The 24,502-nt window shown below is 41.3% G+C and overlaps 1 protein-coding gene across 5 annotated transcripts in view; it reads right to left on the bottom strand.

The window, feature by feature from the left end:
- Positions 1-24,502, bottom strand: part of rnf44 (ring finger protein 44) — a 141,561-nt gene that overhangs the window by 9,435 nt on the left and 107,624 nt on the right. For 3 of the 5 annotated variants that reach the window (XM_080201575.1, XM_080201577.1, XM_080201580.1), the window contains exons 5-12: positions 20,893-21,139; positions 19,567-19,734; positions 16,868-17,038; positions 13,251-13,412; positions 10,630-10,736; positions 5,721-5,805; positions 2,424-2,545; positions 1,224-1,323 (exon numbers count right to left, since the gene is read on the bottom strand). In XM_080201575.1, the coding sequence (XP_080057701.1) occupies positions 1,224-1,323; positions 2,424-2,545; positions 5,721-5,805; positions 10,630-10,736; positions 13,251-13,412; positions 16,868-17,038; positions 19,567-19,734; positions 20,893-21,139 (1,162 nt within the window). The remainder of the gene's footprint in view (positions 1-1,223; positions 1,324-2,423; positions 2,546-5,720; positions 5,806-10,629; positions 10,737-13,250; positions 13,413-16,867; positions 17,039-19,566; positions 19,735-20,892; positions 21,140-24,502) is intronic. The other 2 variants (XM_080201578.1, XM_080201579.1) reach the window with 1 other exon arrangement.

The raw sequence follows: 24,502 nt of genomic DNA, 5'->3' as shown, positions 1-24,502 counted from the left end.
AAAACAGAAGTAGCATCTTTATAATAATTGGTTAATGTGAAAAGAGCTGGCACAGTTAGAACAACTGCGTACTTATAAACTGTACAGTGCTTCAGCCTCAGTTACAGCATAGGCACATTCCTCACAACATCAAAGTGTTAAACTAATGTATGGAAATAGAAAACTATAATAAAAATAGGATATGAAGAAACAGGCTTTTACACGTAAAATAGTTATTCATCATTATGTATAAATAGTGCCAACAGGGATTTAAAACATAGGAATGCCAAAGGACAATTAACAGGAACCATGCATCTTCCATGGGCTTGTTCACAAGATACCTGCCTCTGCAACTCCAGTACTACACACATTTATTTTTGACCATCAGACTAGTACTTTTCCCTCAAAGGTTGCGGGCGGCCGGGGGGGATTGTTTGTCCAGCAATTGCCAATATGCAACAGAAGCAGAACTGTGATGGTCAGTAATCATCTCGTCTCATCTTCCCTCACTCACTGTCTATAGTACAATGAGCTTGTAGAGTTACAAGATTGTGATTCAATTAAATGGTTCTAATGACATGAGAAACCACAAGAGAGTATCATTGGATTTGTGAAACTGAATTGCACCTTTAAATTTACTGGCAGCTATTTGATATTCTCTGGAACATAAAACAAGATAGGTTCTCCCTCTATTAATTAGTAATGCACCATATAGATTAAAAAGATCCCAAGTTTGATGCCCAGTCTGAGTCACAAGGGAGAATAATAATAAAAAAAATCACCCACGGTCCTGAAAAACCATACTGGATGTACACCTATGTACTTAGACCTCGGATGAAGGTATATTTCAATGAGTGGTGATTCAAGTCAAACCCCCTCCATGCTAATAGTCAAATAGCACACCATTTGGGTGGGATACTGACGTGAAAGATCAATACCTATGGAGCTCGGCTCCAGCAGAACATCAACATGATTTAGATTGGCAGACGAAAACAAACAATTTTACAAATAATTTCTAACTGTGGAGCGAATTAAGGCATAATGTTCAGATAGTTTGAAAATAGATCAAATGTTTTTCTGTCAGTGTTAACAATTGCTATGATGACTCTATACAGTCTGCTGAGTATCTTGCTGTACTTTCTCAAATTCGTGAAAGCCTATTTCTAGCAAACAGTTATTAATGCATAAATGCATATGTGAAATCAGGCTTCGAACTCTGGGCCCATAACAAACAGATTTCTTACCTTCAGCCATTTATCAACACATTTTGCGTGGAACTCATGGTTGCAGGGTAAGACTCTAAGTAGCTGCCTCGACTCAAAATCGCTAAAGCACACTACACACCTAGGCAGAATAGAGAACAAATGTGCTGTTAAATATACTTACATTAAATGGAACCATCAAGCATCACACTGCACATGAAGAACTGTAATCAAAAAAATCGCCTCTCAAACATAACTTACTTTTTTTTGGTTGATGTTTGCACTCATAATTTGGATTAGGTATGCCAAGAAATGAAGCTTCTTAATCCTCCACTTTACCTCAATAATACATAACAACTCCTATCTCATAACACCATTCTCAGTGTGAATGTATCTCCCCCTATGGCTTCTCCAAATGAAGTTGGCGATTTAGCAGCTAAAATTCTGCTCTGGTGAACTAGGAGCATCAGCATATTTGTACTGATACATTCCAGAAATGGAAGTGGGGTTTGTCTCCCTGGGTTTCTACTTGTACACTGTTGTTGTGCACAAAGTGGGCGTACATTTCTTAGGCAGAATCTAGAAGTGCATCTCCTTCGAGCTGCATCAATACCTCTTGGTGTCTGAAAGTTTTGATGGCCTCCTTCTGCTGTGCATTATTGCCGAAGTGAGCCAGGAGTTTGACAATTTTCAAGGGTGAGGGGGAACAGCTCCCAATTTCTGACAGGGAACTAATACAACTGGACAGATGTTTCCTTCAGACTGCTGCATATCGACATGAGATGGGTTTCCTCAGCTTTACACACTGCACTGCTCTTACTAATGCTAACAAGAAGATAATCAAATGCATTCATCGCACGTCCTTTACATTGGTGACAAGTCAGTCACAGAAGAATGGCGGCAGCCAAAATGCATTCCCACAATAGGCAGTCCATGTTGTACACTTGTGCACTGCTTTCTAGGGAATCACAACAGCCAGCTGCCTCGCTATGACAGGTTAGAGCGAACCATTTCTTTAAACCGCGAAAGGTCATTCTAATTTTCTGTTGTACTGCCAGCAGAATAAATGGCCATTCAAACTCAATGTTTTACTATCTCCAATACTGATGATAAACTCAACACAGCGTTACCACTTTATTTTCAGGCAGCACAGGTCTTTTGGGTTCTATGTGGAGAGTTATTCTTAATGTGGGGACGTGGATCAAAACGATAGGACAAGCTAACAATGCAACTACTACTCACAAGGTTTGTTCTGACTGGTGATTTTCAGGATTAAACCTATAGGACGGAAGCTGCTCTATGTCTGCTTTGGTGAGTCCCCGCGGCTTAGCTTCTCCCAGTCGTTCGGCCAAGTTCAGCAGTGCCTGTAAACACAAAGAGGCTAATGATAGAATGAGGAAGAATCAAGAATGTTCAGTAGCATTTTATTCTGGCAATATAAACAAACACAGAGTTTGTGCCTCTTCCCTCAATTAAAAGCAGCTTGAAAAATGCTAAATAAACCGGCTAAATAAACAAATCTCCCTCAGTTCCTTGTTTTGGTGAGGCCATTTTAAAGGTTTTGCCAGGAAAAACTTGCAAATAAGTGGATTGGTTTAAAGGAAACTTCTAATTATATTTGAGAGACATTTTGAAATTCTATTTACAAAACTACAGAAAAGCAGAATTGTATGCTTAAAGCAGTGACAATTTATATAATTGTTCAATTATAATTTTACTTTTATTAGTATCACAAGCAACCTTACATTAACACTACAATGAAGTTAATGTGAAAATCCCCTAGTCGCCACACTCCGGCGCCTGTTTGGGTACACTGAGGGAGAATTTAGCATGGCCAATGCCCCGAACCAGCACGCCTTTCGGACAGTTTCCCAGTAGTTCTTCCTTTTATTTTTACTGGTAGCACAGATTCATACTGACTGCAGGAATAAAAACAGGGCATGCCAGGTCAAATACAGTGTGCGTGCTGATGACACAAACGCACATGATTTTAAAACTAGTGTGGAAGGCCACCTCCTAATTCAGGTCTGCAAATATGAAATGGAATCTCACAGAACGTTACAACACAATGATCACTGGCCTATTGAATTCCTGTCCACACGAGCCTCATCATTCATATAACTTTGTTATTCTTAGCTAGTAGCAGTATTCCTTTGCAGAATAATTTCCTTTCAAACTAATTTACAGATTCTGCTTGAACTGTTTAGTGGCAGAACATTCCACAATTTAACCACCATTTGGGGAAAGAAATATTTCCTAACTCGTTTTTGATTATTTAATGTCATGGCCTCCTGTTAAAAAGGGCTTACAGAAATCTAAATATATTTTTTAATCCCAGTATAATAATGCGTAATCTTGAAGACCTTTGTCATGTCATCCCTCAGCATCCTCCACTCCTGCGAAAAATACTCCAACCGCCAAGTTTTCTTTCCTCATAACCCTCACTTTATTGGTGTAACTTTATCTGTGCTCTTACATGCTTTTTATGATGGGCTTCCCAAAACCGTGTAGAACATTGTGGGGGCACCGCAAATGAGGGCTCCCCAGCCTTTTGGGTTAGAATACAGACCAATGCCCCATCAGATGAGTGCAAGTGGTCCTACAATCCAAAGAGCAGAAGGGTTCAGCACCAGTAAAAACAGCCTAACTGCTCATTTATCCTGTTATTTATGAGAGCTTGTTGTGCACAATTGCTGGCCACATTTGTCTATAAACCAATTGTGACCACCCAGAAAATGTAATTCATTTGCTCTTAAGCACCTCTGGTGGAAGTGAAAAATGCCAGTGTACTGTGAGCAGTTCTCAGCACCACACCGTAAGGTGGAAATACAAGCCTTGAAGGGAGTGCAGCATAGGTTTGTTAGAATATCTGGACTTATGGATTAAATCACAAAGCGATATTACACAAACTCGGGCTATATTCTCTGGAATTGAGCCGAGTTTACCCAATGTTCTTGTGATATTAAGGAGAATTAATAGACTAGTCAGAACCAAGCTTATTCTCTTGTTTGGGGAAGTCAAGGACTGGGGAGGATCTAAAAAAGAGCAGCAGACCTTTCAGGAGTGAAATAAGAGAACACTTTTCACAAAGGATGATAGCAGTTTGGAGCTCTCTTCTGCAAATAACAACTGATGTTGACCAATGTTCATTTAAAACTTGAGACAAATATATTTGTTAACCACAGGGATTAAGGGACACAAAAGTAGATGTATAGAATTGGAAGTCACAGATCAGCCACAGTTTCACTTAATGGCAAAACATGTTCAAGGGGCTAAATGTGCAAGCCTTTTCCTATCTTATGTTCCTGTTCATTACAAATGTTTTCTCTATCTTCATCTAGTGTTTTATGATTAAAGCTGCCTACAACTGTACTGCTATTATTAATACTTGCTTATTTATCCATTAATTAACTTGTTTCTTTTGCACTGTTTAGCAGTCTAGATCCATGCTTTTCCTCAACTCAATTCAAAAGGGATTATTTTAGAACTACATCTCAATTTACCCAATGCAATGCTGTCTCTATTGATGCTATTACTTTTCCTTGCTCCTTTTTGCCCGTTTCCCTCCCAAATATGCTGACCCTTATCCAATCAACTAGTCAATTACTTTGTGTTGCACTCCACATTTCCAAATTCCTCCAGAAGAGGAGGAAATTAAATCCAGCTGGAATGTCACTCTGAGTTTGGCAATACCTCATGTAAATGGTTATTTGTCACACAGGAGCCTAAACTGTGAATATTGACAGGCTACTGGATTCTGAGGAACAGCACAGCCAAGCTCCATCTTGTTCTCTACATGTCCACACATTCACACTTTCCAGCAGAAATCAGCAACACACAGTATTTCACTTGGTTCTTCTAAGATAAAAAAAAAACAACTCAAGGTGTTTGACAGAATAGAAACATGGGCTTTGGCATATTGCTGCAGTAGGTAGCAGAGGTGAGATGAGGTGAATTTATTGAGAATTTTGAAACAGGAATTTCAATGATTGTTTCACACCATCGACCACAACTCAAATACTGTCAATTTCACAAACTATCCCTTTACTTCCTCAATCACCTCATTAGAAAATAGTGAAAGCCTCCAGTAATCACAAAAACACAAGGGAGAAGCTTTGAAACTCACTTGAAGGATGCATTATTCTTACCGAGTTTACTATTCTTATGGAACTGTAGAAAGACATCTCTTTTGCCATTGTTCTTAAACTTCAGAGCCTTTTCTACTTGATTGCCATTTAGAACGATCTCAGCAATTCTATTCCTAAATCATGACCCAAGCCCATTTTGCAACTACACATTGGGCAATGCAAGACAGAAGCAATGTATCACAGCGTGAACTCATTCAGTAATCATCACCTCCACACTTTGGTTGCTGTGCTGTAATAACAAATTGTTTAGGGGTCTGGAATGACTTGATCAAGTTACGACTGGAATCTTAAAATGTTCAACCGAGTCTCCAAATTAAGTTCGCAATACTGCCGATATTAGTGTAGTAAAGTTCCAAGGCATGAGAAATGAGATACACACACACACACACACCTCATAATTTTCCACTTCCACATCCTCTACCTCTAGTTCCACACTAATGGCTGGTCCCACTGCAGGAGGCACTGGAAGCATCGATCTGCATTGCAGGAAACAAAAGTAATTTAACATTTTATATGAATCAGACGTCAAAACAAAAGTAATTTAACATTTTATATGAATCAGACGTCAAAACAAATCCCTTATTTCAGTTATTAGTTTCATAAAATATGCCAGGTGGTTCCTTCCAGAGTGTATCACCTGAGTTTTAAATTTGTTCAAGACAAACTTTGAGAGTCGTTCAGACTCAGAAGTAGTTAGATCTCTACTTAAAATAAAACATTACTGACCCACGATTACAAAAATCTCTTTTAGGTCCTTCTCTAATTTCCTCTCCCCAGTGAAAAAAGCCCAAATATCCAAAGTCTTTCTTCACAGCTATGACCTCTGATTCTCATATCATGTTGTCCCCTTTGCATATCCTAAATATATTTACAATAATAGGATACTCACAGCTGCAAACATTACTACAACTGACTTTAATCGATGCCCTACACAGAGCAGCATGATTTCTCTGCTTCTTGTATTTAATGTAACTAAATATAAAGTGCAGAATCATATTTAGTCTTTTTATTGCCTTTTCTACATGATTGCCATTTAGAACGATCACTGTAATTCCACCCCTAAATTTCTCTGTTTTGTTACTCTTAAGAATTTCACCAGTTAGGTCAAAATGGTTATGGGATGTCGGCTATTTGTTGCCCATCCCCATCTGCAGCTGACTGAGTGGCTTTGCTAAGCCAGTTCATAGGGCAGCTAAGATTGCTGTGGGTCTACAGTCGCATGTAGGCCAGACCAGGTAAGGACAACCTATTTCCTTCCTGAAAGGACATTTTCATGATAAACCACAAAGGTTTCATGTCTTTGTTTCTCTGCACCTCCTTCAGTTTGTTATGCTCCCCAATTTGGTATCTCTACAAATTTCAAATTTATTTGCCTAGTGCCTCTGCCCAAACCACTTAATAAAGATGGAAAACAAAAAAAAAACCCCTCAGAGATCTTAGGGGCACACCCTGAACATATTCTGCCACTCCAAAAACAAAGGTCCATTCACTTTCATGAATTGCTGCCTGTCAGCAGCACCAACGCGCAGCAAGTTTCTTGTATCCAAGTAAAATGAAGAAAGCCCAAACAGAGCTTGTGCCAATTGCCTGGGTCTACTTAAAAGGAAGCCAAGGTTCATTTGTGTCTACGGCAGACACTGCCTTGCATCGATTAGAAAGAAGCTAGCCTTTGGCCCACTCTTTTTAGTTTTGAAACAGTAAGCTACTCCAAGAGAACCAAGTACCTATCAAATAGGCAGCACATTAAAAACAAATTAAGATGAGCAATTAGGCACACAAATCTCAAGTCATTAAAATTAATGGATGATTTTGGAGAGCTGAAAGTAGCTCCCAGCAATGATTTCTTATAATTTTTGATTTAAAATTGTCGCTCACTTGGTTATTTTGAATGCATGCTGGATAGGGATTCTGAAACTAACAATGATGGATAGCAGAAGTTAAGTTCTACTTTCACACATGGAAGAGGCAGTGAAAGATGATTTTAAACTGTAAAGCAACACACCTTCAGATCCTGAACATCCCTCTTCCTTCAAACCAGTTTTGGCAGGAAAAAAACGACTTTTGGAGAGCAAAATGAAAACTTAAAATGTCTGGATGGAAAGGAGCAAAGGAGTATAGAATCCCTACAGTGCAGAAGGAAGCCATTCAGCCCATCAAGCCCACATAATAGTCTCACCCCAGGTTCTATTCCTGTAACTCCATGTATTTATTCTGCCAATTCCCCTAAAAATCAATCCAGCATGGCCAATCAATGCACACATATTCGTACTGAGGAAACCCACGCAGACATGGGGGGAAAATGTGCAAACTCCACACAGTCACCCAAAACCAGAATTGAATCTGAGTCCCTAGCATTGAGAGGCATCAGTGCTAACTACTCTGCCACAGCACTATCCCTTAAAATAGGTGGCACAGTGGTTAGCATTGATCTTAGTGGTTCGGGCCTGGGTGGGATTGTTGTTGGTGCAGGCTCAACGGGACGAATGGCCTCCTTCTGTACTGTAGGGATTCTATGAAGACATTCTACGAAGAGGAAACATCCTCTCCGCATCGACTTTGTTAATACCACTCAGGATCTTAAAGATTTTGGTCGTCACCTCTTACGCTTCTAAACTCCAGTGGGCACAAATCTAACCTTTCCTCATATGACAATCCACCCATTCCTGGTGTTAGTGGTGTAAAACTTTCCGGAACTGCTTCTAACGCTTTTATATCTTCTTGAAAACAGCTATTTAATGGCTCAGGACAAAGAGGATAGTGGAAAGAGGAGAAAGGTGATGAACAGTTAATTGTTCATATGGGAGAGAAAGAGACAGAGGTCAAGGATAAGACCAAGGCTAAATACCTATAGGATCAAATGGGAAAACAAAACAAAACATTGCACCAGAGACAATTTGAAAAAAACATGCAGCAGAGGGGAGTCAAGGTTGTAAAGGAATCATTAATTATTGAATGACTAACCCAGGTTCATAACTAAAAACACCATTCTGATGGCTTGGTGGGCAAAAAGCACCACCTGGTTTAGCACTCTGCACTAGACTCAATGGTCCTAAGATTGAGACTCAGTTGCAGAGCTGATTCAGTTGGGGAAGCAATCCCAGTGCGTTCTACAAGGGGAAAACAGAATCAGGGTATTGCTTCTAATTACTATCCAGCAATCACAGCTGAAAAATGCACATGAATGAATTATGCTGGGCTCTGATGCTTCCTATTGGCAAATAGCCTAGCAACATGTGCTGAGCAATAAGCATGTAGGATACCAGAGGGTTAGAGGGCCCAATAGACCAGTCTCTAGAGAGGATCCAAAAGAGGAAGAAATGAAGGAGACGGAGTTAACAGAGTCAAAATCAGATATTTTATAAAAGCAAGACTACAAATGAAGACTGTTTACACAAATATGCTTTCAGAGTGAATACGAAAGATTATTTTTGTTAACTCAGCTGAAACTTGGTCCAAGTTGGAAAACGGCTGACTCAGCCATTTCTGGTTAGTGCAACATCACATTGGCATAATCTTAACCTCGTTCAATAATCATTCTTGCAGAGGGAGTACTGACTGTTGTGGGATGGACAAACCTGAGTCAATATGAGCAACTTGAATGAATCAGACACCAATGGTCAAACTTCCAAGTTATTTCCCAGTCTAAAAAACTGATGTGGCAGGTCATCAGAGCATTCTAGAAATCACCCCATTTCCATGTCCAATGTTGGGCAGCAAGTTGAAAATCGACTCCAGATGTCTTGACATGCTGACTAATTAACTTTATAGAGTTAATGGCCTTTTTTTTTAAACAGTTGTGAATTTTGTTGCTTTTTTCTGGCACTATTCTAGTTGGATACAAATATATTCAGGGGAAGTAATGGCCTTCTGGTTTTATCACTAGACTATTAATCCAGCAACTCAGTTAATGTTCTGGGGGTGCGGTTTCCAGGTTCGAATCCTGCCACGGCAAATGAGGGAATTTGAATTCAATAAAAAACAAACAGAATTAAGAATCTACTGATGACCATGAAACCATTGTCGATTGTTAGAAAAACCCACCTGCTTCACTAATGTCCTTTTGGGAAGGAAATCTGCCATCCTTACCTGATCTGTCCTACATGTGATTCCAAAGCCAGAGCAATGTGATTCACTTGCAACTGCTGTTCAAGGGAACGGGCAATAAATGCTGCCCAGCCAGCGACATCCATGTCCCACAGGTGAACAAATATATATATATTTGGTGTTGGGACTGAGTGTTGCAGCAATTTTATGGTCAGTAATCTAGGACCTTGTGCTCACTGCCCTAAAAGCACAAAGTGGTACTATGTGCAAAACTCAAATACGCTCTGAATAAGATCAACAGCAGGTACACTGTAGTAGGCGACTCAGCCTACAGCTCTTTTTACAGTTCAGAAACAGGCAGCTAGAGTCAGCTCTGTGGATGCTCAGCCTTGAGTCTATTTAAAACTGAGATTGACTGATTGAAACACCAAAGGATTACAGGAATAGGCAGGAAAGGGGGAATTGAGGTAGAAAGAATGGTCTATTCCAAATGCGCATCTTAAAAAATACATGCACAATTAACAAAAGCTTTAGTGAAGGAAACCCCACTGATGGTTAAACACAGATCTGTGGAGTCATGATGTCAGTTTTAAAAACAGTGTCTAGGCAGATCAAACAATCCACAATAATAGCAGTGCTAATCATAGAATCCTGACAGTGCAGGAGCCGCCATTCGGCCCACTGAGCTTGCACCGACAACAATCCCAACCAGACCCTACCCCCACAATCCAAAGTATTTACATTGCTTGTCCCCCTGACACTAAGAAGCAATTTAGCATGGTCAATCAATCTAACCCACACATCTTTGGAGTGTGGGGGGAAACCGGAGCACCCAGAGGAAGCCCATGCAGACTAGGAGAGCATGTGCAAACTCCACACAGACAGTGATCCAAGACTGGAATCAAACCCAGGTTGCTGGCGCTCTTGAGTCAGCAGTGATAACCACTATGCTAATATATGTAATCTTGTTAAAAATTGATTCAACCACAGCAAAACAGTTTAGATAACATTAAAGTTATCAATGCAATCTAAGCAATCACCTTTTCATTATTTATGTTAGGTACCTATTTACATTTGGAGATGTAGCTGTAACTGAGAATGTTAAGAAACGTGGCAACAGAAATCTGAAGAATAAAAGTTGACTTGCTGGATGCAACCCACTCTTCCTGACAAGTGTTTCACTTTGCTGCTCAGTAACAAAACCCACATGGGTTAGAACCCTTTTGCCTCTGCAGTAACAAAAATGCATCACTTACAGGAAATATGGCAGGAAGCTGGGGTAATAGGGTGGAGGTGGTGGCAAAGGCTGTTGTAAGCGATATCGCTGTCCAGTCATTCTCCGTGGCATAACATGTGGGTATGGCTGTCCAAATAAAAGGAAAAGTAAAATGTTTGAAAGTTGCTTCCGGTAACACATTAATTCCAGGCCACTAGCAAAACATTACTGGCTTCTTTGTTATGAGCTAATGCAGGAGGAGATTACTTTCAATCTACCTTCAACAAGACAAGTAGAAGCTGCGGCTATCAAAAGAAAATGCAGCATTCATGAGTCAGATGATAGTGAATTACTTTTGCAGTAAAATATTTAATCTCAAAAATTAAGGCCTGTGGTTAAATCGGAGCGACAAAAATCTGGTTTTAAGTATGGCCTACATGTTAGCGACTTCACTTACACAATTTTCTACAGTATAAACAAAATGCCGTGTATTTGTCATGGAAGGTGATCCTAAGTATTAAAACATATTTCTACTTAACCTTGCCTTTTGATAGTGCATTGCAATTGCAAGAGTAGATCAGATTCACCCTAAAATCTGACTCCAATTGCCATTATCAAATGCCATGAGAACGAGTTTTGAATCTAACAAGACCCACCTCAGGGACAGGTCTCATATTCGTTTCAATTAGATAAATATGGACACCTGCCAGCACAAATTGGATATGGACTTGCAACGTGATTCCCCATGGATGCATTCTACTTTCTAGCATTTTGTGTGTTTACACATCCCATGTTACCTGCTATCATCAGATGCTTTGAAGGAACATGTCTTTGCATGTATGAATATGGGGCTGCCATGTCTGCGTATAGGAGAGAGAGAGAGAGAGAGAGAGGAAGAGATGGAGAATACACGTGGGATCAAGTCTGCACGTGAGAGAACCAGATGCATGTGTGCAAATGAGATCAAGTTAGCTGACCATCTATATAGATGGGTGGCTTGACTAAATCTGTCCATATTTATGCTAGCTTTCAGCTCAGATGTAGCCATCTTCTCAAAGGATAAATAGGGCACCAAGCAAATGCTTATCGCTGTGCTTCTTATTGTCTCAAATACGCACAATCTATAAATTCCCTGCTCCCCGCCTACTTTGCAGCTGTAACTGAAGTACAACAAACAGTTTTAACATACTGAAGTCACTTGTGCGTCTACAGTTACCCTCTGACATTAGAATCCTGCCACAATCGATTAGGGCGAATAAAGCAAACCTTCACTCTATTTGCTCTGTCACTACATGTACAGCTGTAGCTTTTTATTTAATCAATTCAATTCACTCCTGTGCAAAGGACCATCCACAATTATCTTTTTCCCCACAAAGTAAAAACCGCTCTGGTTCCCTTCTGCAAAAAAAAATTCAAGTATTTTATGGACAGAGAGAACACTAATGGAACTGCTTCTCAAATACTCCTGGCCTTTTGTAAAAGTTATTTTAGTGGTAACCCCCATTTATTCTGAGTGAAGCACACAAGGTTTGAAGTTCATTTAGTGTCACAAGTAGGCTTACATTAACACTGCAATGCAGTTACTAAGAAAATCCCCTAGTTGCCACAGTCCAGTGCCTGTTCAGCTACACTGAGGGAAAATTTAGCATGGCCAATGCACCTAACTTGCACGGCTTTTGAACTGTGGGAGGAAATCGGAGCACCAGAGGAAACCCATGCAGACAAGGGGAGAACGTGCAGACTCTGCACAGACATGTGACCCAAACCAGGAATCGAATCCGGGACGCTGGCACTGTGAGGCAGCAGTGCTAACCACTGTGCCATCCAAGTATCTGCAGCAGGGACAAAATAGGATTAGTATTTTCCTTCCTTGTATTATCATATTCAATCTAGCTTCATTAAATTATTTGCTGCTATTTCTAAGATGTGCCTTATTCCTCAGATCACAGCATTCTTTGCTCATTTACTGAGCCACCTTGGGTTGCCATAGCATCTTTGTTGTATCAAGCAGATACCAATTATGTAATCATAGATTCTTAGGTCCGGTGTGAAGCACCTCCTGAATAATATCAGTTTCATTACTTAAGCAGAACAGAGGCTGCAGATGAGAGGCGCTTAAGACAAGGTACTCCAGCAGTATAACATGCCCTTACATAGAACAAAAGTACCAGTCACCCACTAAATTTCATATTAATCTACGGTCAATCCAGAAATCAATCATGCTGGAATTAATTGCTATATCAAATGAAATTATGCCACGCTTTATTCATAGAAGGAAAAAAGAGATGGTTATTATAGTTACATCAGCTATAGGATGATGCACAAATTATTATTTGTTAGTGTCACAAGTAAGCTTACATTAACACTGCAATGAAGTTACTGTGAAAATCCCCTAGTCATCATACTCCAGCACCTGTTCGCATACACTGAGGGAGAACTCAGCATGGCCAATGCATCTAACCAGCACGTCTTTCAGTCCGTGGGAGGAAACCGGAGCATGCGGAGTAAAATTATTTATCTCAAGATAACAACTTTCTCTTTCCTTGGCAATGCGATTATTAGCACCTTTAGACTTGTCGTCACTGTTACCAGGCTATCAAAAAGACTCTCACATTTGTTACACTGCCCCATTATACAAAGACAATTGGAGAGAATACTTACCACTCCAAAGGGCAATTCCTGGTGTAAGGGATCATGAGGAAGATATTGCAGAGGGACAGAAGTTGGCATGGCAGGGGGATGATGTGATGGTGGGTATGTAAAACCACCAACTGGGTGCTGGTCCCCCCTCATTTCTACTTCATTCTCTATCCTCTGCAGGGGCTGGCAAAAAGAGAGAGGTAAAATAGATTCAAATTATTTAAACTCAAAGCCACAGCAGTTTTTTTAAAAAATTCACAGGTAGTACAACAATGTGAGTGTCTCAGCAAGCGCAATTCAGAGCTATGATCCCAGGGTTGTTATCCAACAGAATATTCATACTCAGTGGGAGCAGAGTGGTGACCTCCCCCTTACACTTTCCTCCATGGCTGGTTCTCCTAATATGGAAACGAGAGTCAAACTAACAGATCACACACAAAGGGACTCGGGGATGGAACAAACTGAGTATGATCTACTGCATATATCACAGTGAGGAAAAGGATTGCCTTATGTTCCACTCGCCACACAAGATGACAATTATGCCAAAAATGTGAGCGACTCCCTCAGCTATGCTTTAGCAGACTTGATTTGTTATTGTCACATGTATTGGGGTACAGCGAAAGGCATTGTTTCTCGTGAGTTTTACAGACACAACACACTATTCATGGTGTACGTCGGGGAGAAGGTAACAGTAGGGTGCAGAATAGTGTTACAGTCACTGATAGGGTGAGGAGAGATCAGATTAGAGAGGTTACGAGGAGTACAGTTTTAAGAGCACAGAACGAGAGTAGGTGGTTTTACAGAATATACTGATATACCACGTCGAGTGTAGAGAAAAATAATCAGTCACTTACAAGGAACAACAGTATTTATAATGGCACATGTAGAACATTAAAATGCCTCAAGGAGCTTCAGAGCAGATTTATCAAACAAGGTTTTGACATTGAACCACACGATGAGACAACAGAGCAAAATGACCAACAGCGTGGTCATAAGAGTTACTATTTCCAGGAGCGCCTTATAGGAGAGAGAAGTCAGAAAGACCAAGGCAGGACACTGTAGAGCTCAGGGCCTTGGCAGTTACAGACATGATCAGTAATTGAGCAATTAAAATTGGAGTGTATAAGATGCCAGGATTAGATGATTAGAGGTATGTTAGAGGATTGTGGGACTGGGGGCTGAGCAATGTTTCAGAGGAACACCATAGAAATTCCCAATCCAAGGTATTGCTCACAAAATAAAGACACTAACATCCTTATTTCACCATATTGCACTGCACAGAAGTAGATCATTCAGTCCATTCTTTTGAAAGTACTTTGATTAGTCTCCGCCTTGCAAATTTCCCCTTTTCAAGTGTATATCTGGTGCCCTTTTAGAAGCTATCATTCAATCAACTTTCACCACTTTTCATGGGATGATTTGATTTGATATATTGTCACGTGTTAGTGAACACTGAAAAGTATTGTTTCTTGTGCACTATATAATCAAAGCATACCATTCATAGAGAAGGAAAAGAGACAGTGCAGAACGTAGTGTTCCAGTCATAGCCAGAGAGTAGAGAAAGATCTACTTAGTGCGAGGTGGGTCCATTCAAAAGTCTGACGGCAGTAGGGAAGAAGCTGTTCTTGAGTTGATTGGTACGTGACCTCAGACTTTTGTATTTTTTTCCCCAATGGCAGGAGGTGGAAGACAGAATGTCCAGGATGCATGGGGTCCTCGATTATGCTGGCTGCTTTGCTGACGCAGCGGGAAGTGTAGACAGAGTCAACGGATGGGAGGCTGGTTTACATGATGGATTGGGCTACATTCACGACCTTTTGTAGTTTCTTGCGGTCTTGTGTACAGCAGGGGCCATACCAAGCTGTGATACAACCAGAAATAATGCTTTTTATGATGCACCTGTAAAAGTTAGAGTCGTAGCTAACATGTCAAATTTCCTTAGTCTTCTGAGAAAGTAGAGGCATTGGTGGGCTTTCTTAACTATAGCATGGCGTGGTGGATACCAGGACAGGTTGTTGGTGATCTGGACACCTAGAAATTTGAAGCTCTCGACCATTTCTACTTTGTCTCCATTGGTGTAGATAGGGGCATGTTCTCCACTACGCTTCCTGAAATCCATGACAATCTCCTTCGCTTTATTGATATTGAGGGACAGATTATTGTTGTCACAGCAGTTCACCAATTCTCTATCTCATTCCTGTACTCTGTCTCGTCATTGTTTAAGATCTGACCCACCACGGTGGTGTCATCAGCAAACTTCTTTTGAACATAACTGTTATGGTCTGAATAAACTCCAGATTATAACAATTGTGTTTAAAAGAAGTCTCCTAATTTCCCTTTCCTTGGTTGATGTTTCCTCATCCGCAGAGGCCAGTTTTAGCATTGTCCACATTGCTGTAACCAAGATCAGTTAAATCTAAACATGTTTAATGGACTCAAGCCATTCCCTCTGGCCACCCTGCTGTGCCTGACTTGCTACATGGACACACTTGAGACATATTTACCAGCAAACATAAAATTAATTTCTAAAACCTACTATTGAATGAAACACAAACTCCTATCAACAACTGAGTGGTTTCAATTTATTAAACATGCAGTGCTCCAAATATGCTAAAATTCTTCCCTCGTTTAAGAATTCCATTGTGGAAGTGGTATTAGTGGCTCAGGGATAATACTCAAATGTCAAAAAACTGCTAAAATATTGTTTTGGGCCGCGGGAAGTAACACATGAAAAAAGTTTTTTCCTAACAATTTGCAATGCCTCACGTTACTGATATGGATTGTAGAAACCTGAAACTCACCCAACTATTCACTCCACTTGTGTAAGCACAGCCAGCAATCGCTGGCAGATTGGCCAAGCAAAGAGCATCACAATACTCAATTTCCAGCAGGCAGATTAGGATCAGAAATTCTGTTCGATGTTTGGTTTTCAAGCCCACAGGGTGAAGTTAATTGGACCACTCCTGCTCCAAATTCAGCTGAGATATGCTAATTAGCATAGACCATCAATCAGACCCACGATGTGCTCGGCTGTGTGGTTCATAAGAACCTAACAAGTAGGAGTAAGCCATTTGGCCCTTTGAGCCTGCCCTATCACTGCTCATCTTCAACCTCAACTTCACATCATTGCACCGTCCCCATTAGCCGCCCGCATCGCACCGTCCCCATTAGCTGCCCGCATCGCACCGTCCCCATTATCCCTCAATTCTGTGACAAAATCTTTTTCTAAATAGCCCATGGGGGCTTTGGGAAATAAAATTACCTGGTCAATTTTTTTTTGCTTACTATACAAAACACACAAGGGTACAAATGTGACTTGGACAGGGATACAAAACAGGCTATGATGCATCTGCTGTCAGGATATACCCTTCCAATTCAGTTCCATTCCACTGACTCCAACAATACTGGATATTGGGTGGATGGACATCTGGCTGTAGATGTGGTAACACTGGTTCTGCATGCCTGCCCCTGACGTAAACTCAATTGAAATGTACAAGATTTCAAAGGGGAGGGAATGGTGAAATTAGATGAAGCACTATTATTGCCTTTCAGAGCATTACATAAACTACAAGTAAAGAGGCTGCATTGAATAATAAAAATATTTTAGTCATTTCTTTCTCCTTAGATATTTTACTTACCAATCGTGGATGCTGTGGCTGAATTGGAACAAACTGGCCCAAGGGAGGAAGGTGGGGATGCTGGTGGGGTGGCAGATGGGGAGGGTGCAGTATAAAATGTTCACTGGAGATAAGTGGAGGGAAGGCTTGGTAAGAGACTGGCAGATGCTGCATTGTGCATGCATGGATCAGCTGGAAAACAAAGATAAAAAGACATTTACAAGATGAAAACAGATCAAACAGCACTGGATCGGTAACAGTAACTGATGTACTCATACTGTTAATTCCCTAGGAATTCTGAATATTTTCACGATATGGTGAAGTGCCAGGATATTTACAATGCAGTTCACCATATATTCTGAACAGCTCCGCTCCTTAGCATTTGGGAGACACATATAGCATGAAACAGATTACATGCAATGATTAACAAGCAGGAAAAGTTATATTTGTTATTGGATTGCTTTCATGGTTATTCACACGAGAACTGTTACTCAGCTATTTCAAATATTTTGTTTCTCTTGCCCCCTTTACTGCCTTGGTGTCAGTTACCCTGCAGCATCACACCTATGTGAATATTGTTCTCCTGCAAAACTCAACAGGGAGCAGTCTAACTGCAGGATCAAATCTAATCCTGTACTCACTTGATGACATGATGTTGAGTTGGGTGCAATCCTGAGAGAAGTTCTCAGACAGCCTGGAGAGGGAAGCCTGAATTACTTTGACCAGCAAAAGAAAACTTTGGTGTCCACCATAACGCTGATGGGCAGAGAGGAGGGGTGTGGTGAAGGGGACGATTGGGCCTGGCCAGGCCTTAATAGGCTCCCCTGTGGTAGATGGGAGAGGTTTGCGGTGCTTTAGGCTGAGAGGCTGCCTGACAACATTAGAGGATGAGTGACAGGTCTCTACTGCTCAACACCTGCACATGCACAATGGTGCCCTCTGCTGCTCTCAGCCAACATTCAGGCAACTTAAGCCCTGCCCCTCTCCCTACAGGTGAGAAACAATTTCTGCTGTTTCTTTCATGCACTGAGTGCATAAGATAGCAGATTCGAACTTGCCCATAAAACAGGTGTTTTTTCTCCTGTTTTCACACCCTGGACTTGGAATTTTTTCTGGTAAGATTGCACCCCCTCGCCCTGATTTTGGAGGGAAGTTGGGGGCTGGGTAGGGATAGTAGAAAGAGTTAACTGATTAACATCTTAAAAACTATGGGCACTGTTAAGTCTCTTAATTTTACAGCAACATCTCACCCATTTAGTCTTTCATAGTATAACCTCAACATCAATTTCTACTGCTGAAGGTGAGATCCTGTCGGAACATGAGTCTTAAATGGGAACATGAGTCTTTAGTCATGATCTCTGTTCCACCACAGGTATCAGAATTAAGTTCAGAATTTGACAGATCATTTTAAAATTGAAGAGCTCCCCCACAAAACCTTGTGACACATATTTTACAATTGTAGCCAGAGGAAAGACTACAAATAAAGCAAATGATAGCCTATTCTGCTTAAATGAAACCAAGAGAGGTGGAGGGGAGAAAGCAGAAGCAAAGTTAAAATGGTATATTTGCACCCCTTTTGCACAAAAGGCTTTAGTTACACTGCCACTACTCTTAAGGAAGCAGCCGTTAAATGATTTTTACACTGTGTTAAAAGTAATCCAAACCAAAACTGCATGTTAACTAAGTAAATAGCTTTTAATTTCATGTTATGAGGGAGGTTTAAAACACTCGGGCTTTGATGATTACTAATGGAAATATTTCAATTATCTTGCCATGAAGCAGCAAGGTAGAGTATGGAACATACTGAACTGGCTTCCTAGTTGTCACAAAATCCACATGCAGAAGACATTAATAGCTGTTAGAACATATCTTTACTCCTTGGTTGGGTGAGTGGCATACGTACTGGTTGCACAATCTAAACTGAAGTACTCAATTCAGCTCAATGTTAACACATTACTGAGGATAAATATTGAGTGGAGGCTTCACCACAAAGCTAACATGTTTGAAGTGGGTTCTAGTGCCTCAGCTGTCAATCATATTGATGGCAGATAAAATATAAGATCTTCAAAACTAGTCAACTGATTAGCTGATAGCGTTATAAAATCCATGCAAGGTTGAAAACACAAAGTGAGCATTCTTAATTATTCCTCATGAGACAGTGGGCAATGATGTTGAACAATCTTCCAGCAAAATGGAAGCTGCACTGAATGTAAGAAATCATGGATAAAGGTGTATTTTTTAAAGTTGAGTGTTTGAGAAGTTTCTGATGACCTCTGTACCCTCTAGAATTTAAACAATTGTCATACACCATTAAACAAATCCTATTTATACTTCAAGGATGTCCTGACAAAGTAAAAATTTTCTTAACATCATCATGTGAAAATATCAATGCATTCTTAAAAACTATCAAAAAATTACTAAGTCATGAGGAACAAGCAGCTGAAACCCAAAGCCTGAGTTTCAGCTCCAATGGGGCTCCTTTAGTGCAAGACAGATGCAGAATTAGATGAACACCACCGCCCCACCCACCAAATTCATTCATCAAATTTATTATAATTAAAAACGTGGCTATGAAACTTTGACTTCACAGATGTTGTTCAGACACCAAAGTAAATACTATAAATGGGAAGGTCTCAATCCTAACCCTTTTCTTCTGAACCGATTTTTGACAGCTAGAGAACAGTGGCTTAATGTGCCACCTCGTAACTTGTGAAACTCACAGGTGGTGGCACGCAGCAGACTGGGTAGTGCTGTCCACTGAACATTACTGAGCATGCTGGGACCTGTTGCGTGTTGCACCCTGGGATATGTTGCCCTGCATGGAGTGGAAAACCGTGTGCCGTTACTGTGGTTACAGTATAGGACACAGGAACTGTTCCTTGATGCATCTAGAGTAAAGAAAGAAAAATTATTACTCAAGAGAATTGCAAATAGAGAGTTTTAAGAAATCAGTATTTCAATTACACTAACAATAGGCACATTTGATTCATGTTCATCTACACCGTAAAGTTAGTCTACAGGGTGGAAACTGGTTGAGTAAGATGGATTTCATGTCTGAACTGGCTAGTTAAGAATCTCAATAATTTGGCCATTTACAGCTTTTTAAAAATACGTTTATTTAGGAGCTTTCATTCAATAGTGTTGGACTTGAATAGGCGACAGTGCAACAAGAATTCATTAGCAAAATTGAATTCAGCACAAATTATCACAGGTACTTTACAGTGCAGACAACAGTTAGTTAGGCAATGCTTTCCTATTATACTTATTACCCCGTTTCATTTTACGTCAAATTTAAGAATCATTTTCCCTGCAAGGTGAAATACTCAGTTCGAAACCAAACTGCTCCCAGTCCCAGCTTTGAAAAAAAGTCAGCCACCCCTTCCCCACTGTGGTTGGGGATCTAATGTTGGACCATTAGTGTAAATTAGAGGCTTTTACAAGAGTAGGGAATATTATGCCAGATAGTGTTAGCAGGAAGACTGATTTATGAACATGAAGGGGTGGCAATGGTATATGGGGGAACAAGAGAAAGAGTTTAGCTGTTATTTTGGGGGTTCCGTGGAATAAATGTATTGGGAAATGGGTCTGGAGTCAGGAAGCAGAGAGAATGTTGGAAAAATTATGCAGCGTGGATCACAGGATCTGAAAATTGGGAACAGGAGGAAATCACAGTCCATCAGGGAGAGTAGTGTCTTGTGGTCATGCAAGGCAAGGGGTCCAAACAGGATGACCCAAATGGCTCTTGGCCCCTTTGCACCATCAGGCATTGGCCCGTTCGATTCCATTCCCATTTGTTAGCCTTCTTTCCGACATACCCATAGCATCCTTTACACGATTGGGGAAAACAGGACCATGCTATAGCGTGGAGTGGTAGCATGCAACAGCCAGTTGCCATTCTAAATCATTTAAGACACTTAAATTATGTTATTTTTAGTTCGCGGACTCGCAAATGATGTTAATATTTGCACCGGTGACACGCATTTAAATCAGAAGGTAGCCGAGGAGCAGAGAGTGGTTTATCTGACAAGGTGGTATGTTACTCTAACCTGTTCGTGGAGATCCACCATGACGGGATTTTGCTGCGGAGGGTGTGCAGCAGGGTGAAGCATACGTGGTGATAGGCTTGTGTGATTGTAAGACCGATTTTCATCTATAGGCAGTTGCTGTGAATATGGAGGATGGTGGTAGTTTTCATCCTGGTTTATGGGATTATGCAAAGGCCTGTCACGCCTACCCCACTGACGTCGCGCAGGAGGACTGCAACAAACCGGCAAGAATGTAAAAAGATTGAAACTGTAAAGAGAAAAGATTTTAAAAAATATACACCAAATCTAAACATTTTGTTTCATCCACATTTTGAAGTTTATCTTTCTATCTGCATTAGTGCCCCTTACCTCACTGTTCTGTCTTCCTAGACCTTGGGCAGGTGACCAGATATTTCCAATCTCCCAGCATTGTTGTGAAAATGCAACTATGATGTGGAGATGCTGGCATTGGACTGGGGTAAACACAGTAAGAAGTCTCACAACACCAGGTTAAAGTCCAACACGTTTATTTGATAGTAAACGCCACTAGCTTTCGGAACGCTGTTCTTTCGTCAGATGAGTGGAGAGTTCTGATCAGAAACAGGGCATATAAAGGCGCATACAGTTTACAGAATACTGATTAGAATGCAAGTCTTCACAGCTAATCTGCTATTCAATTTGCTATTCACTTGAATAGCAGATTAGCTGTAAAGACTTGCATTCTAATCAGTGTTCTGTAAACTGTATGCGCCTTTATATGCCCTGTTTCTGATCATAAGAACATAAGAAATAGGAGCAGGAGTAGGCCATCTAGCCCTTCGAGCCTGCCCCGCCATTCAATAAGATCATGGCTGATCTGTCGTGGCTCAGTTCCACATTCCCGCCCTCTCCCCATAACCCTTAATCCCCTCTCTTACCGCCCGGGCGCTTCCGGCCAGAAGCGAGAGCCCCACTGGGGTCGCCTCCCCGCATCACCACGCAAGTGAAAGAACGATCAGAACTCTCCACTCACCTGACGAAAGAACAGCGTTCCAAAAGCTAGTGGCGTTTACTATCAAATAAACCTGTTGGACTTTAACCTGGTGTTGCGCGACTTCTTAAAATGCAACTAGACAGTCAACCCCAGTTAACTTTGACTCCCTTATTTTAGCGAAGCAAGAGATACTGCCCAGCACCAAATATCTCAACAAAGATCTTGGGAAACCTTTCATGAAAGAGATAGTAAGGAAACGTTGCATGAAAGATGATAGAATTGAAAAGGAGAATTGCCAAAATGCAAATTAGCATCTGAATCCAGCGGGTGGATGCTCCGAGGACTAAACACTATCTCAGTTTGACAAATTCAGCCTGCGCATCCCTTCAACTCTACATTCACTTCCTCTATTAAACTCTAACTCACACATTGGTCCTAAGTTAGCTTAGAGAGATTTAGCTCCACACCAGCAAAGCAGCTAATGACTAACACAAGAAATTTCACCATTCTGATTCCTTTGCTGCTGGGGAACAGTCAAGCACTGCTTTCTAATTGCTATTATTTTCGATTGCCCCTGAAAAAAATCCTCCCTACAATAAAATGATGCCTTTGCAGCACTCGACAGCTCCAATGCCAGTTAGAGACAGCAGTGGGAATCTGTGTGTGGAGCCGGAAGAGATTGGAGAGGCATTGAACCAATATTTCTCTTCGGTGTTCACGCAGGGGGACATAAACGTAGCTGTGGAGAACACTGGGTTACAGGGTTGTAAACTGGACAGTATTGCAGTTGATAAGGAGGATGTGCTAGATATTCTTGAGGGTTTGAAAATAGATAAGTCCCCTGGGCCGGATGGGATTTACCCTAGGATTCTCTGGGAGGCAAGAGAGGCGATTGCAGAGCCTCTGGCTCTGATCTTCAGGTCGTTGTAGGTCACAGGTATAGTGCCGGAGGATTGGAGGATGGCGAACGTTGTCCCATTGTTTAAGAAGGGGAACAGAGACTTCCCTGGGAATTACAGACCGGTGAGTCTTACTTCTGTTGTGGGTAAGGTTTTAGAAAAAATTATTAGGTTTAGGATTTATAGTTATTTGGAGAGTAATGAATTGATTGGAGATAGTCAGCATGGTTTTGTGGAGGGTAGGTCGTGCCTTACTAACCTTATTGAGTTTTTTGAGAAAGTGACCAAAGAGGTGGATGGGGGTAAGGCAGTTGACGTGGTATATATGGACTTTAGTAAGGCGTTTGATAAGGTTCACCATGGAAGGCTTCTGCAGAAAATGCAGATGTATGGGATTGAGGGTGATTTAGGTAACTGGATCAGGAATTGGCTGGCGGATAGGAGACAGAGGGTGGTGGTTGATGGTAAGTATTCGTCATGGAGTTCAGTTACGAGTGGTGTGCCTCAGGGATCTGTTTTGGGGCCACTGCTGTTTGTAATTTTTTTAAATGATCTGGATGAGGGTATAGTTGGGTGGATTAGTAAATTTGCTGATGACACCAAAGTCGGAGGTGTGGTAGATAGTGAGGAATTGTGTCTCAGTTTACAGGGGGACTTGGACAAGTTGCAGAGCTGGGCCGAGAGGTGGTGGATGGAGTTTAATGTGGAAAAGTGTGAGGTAATTCACTTTGGCAGGAATAACAGATGTGTGGAGTATAGGGCTAACGGTAGGACTCTGAATAGTGTGGATGAACAGAGGGATCTAGGTGTATGTGTACATAGATCCCTGAAAGTTGGGAATCAAGTAGATAGGGTTGTTAGGAAGGCATACGGTGTCTTGGTGTTTATTGGTAGGGGGATTGAATTTAGGAGCCGCAGCGTCATGTTGCAACTGTACAAGACTCGGGTGCGGCCGCACTTGGAGTATTGTGTGCCATTCTGGTCCCCACATTATAGGAAGGATGTGGAGGCTTTGGAGAGGGTGCAAAGGAGGTTTACCAGGATGTTGCCTGGTATGGAGGGGAGGTCCTATGAGGAGAGACTGAGGGATTTGAGGTTGTTTTCGTTAGAAAGAAGGCAGCTAAGAGGGGACCTTATTGAAACATATAAGATGATTAGAGGTTTAGATAGGGTGGACAGTGATAGCCTTTTTCCTCGGATGGAGAAAGCTAGCACGAGGGGGCATAGCTTTAAATTAAGGGGTGGTAGATATAGGACGGATGTCAGGGGTAGGTTCTTTACCCAGAGGGTGGTGAGGGATTGGAATGCCCTGCCTGCTGCAGTTGTAAATGCGCCTAGTTTGGGGGCATTTACGAGATCCGTGGATAAGTTTATGGATGGAAAGGGTTTGGTTTAGGTTAGAGGGTCATTGCTTTTTAACTGGTCGGCACAACATCGTGGGCCGAAGGGCCTGTTCTGCGCTGTAATGTTCTATGTTCTAATGCCTCAGCGCCAACTGCTCATCTGGCATCCAAGTCTTGGATAAGCCACAATTTTGATCAACTAAGCACTACAGGTGTGGAAGCCATTATCAATGACCCCACCAGAAACTCCAAATCTCTGACCCTGGATTCCAGCTCCTTCCTGTGCCACCGTCTTGGGTTGAAACCATTTGTTACCTCTGCCTCCTAACTGAAATCAAATTTGGCTTCCAGCTCGCATGTATTCTCCACCACAAAGACCATCTTGTCTGATATTTGTAGCCTTGCTCTAACCTCTA

This window comes from Carcharhinus amblyrhynchos, chromosome 13 (genome assembly GCF_965287045.1).
Source record: "Carcharhinus amblyrhynchos chromosome 13, sCarAmb.v2.hapA, whole genome shotgun sequence".
NCBI classification, from domain to species: domain Eukaryota; kingdom Metazoa; phylum Chordata; class Chondrichthyes; order Carcharhiniformes; family Carcharhinidae; genus Carcharhinus; species Carcharhinus amblyrhynchos.
This window is presented reverse-complemented; position numbering and strand designations above follow the sequence as displayed.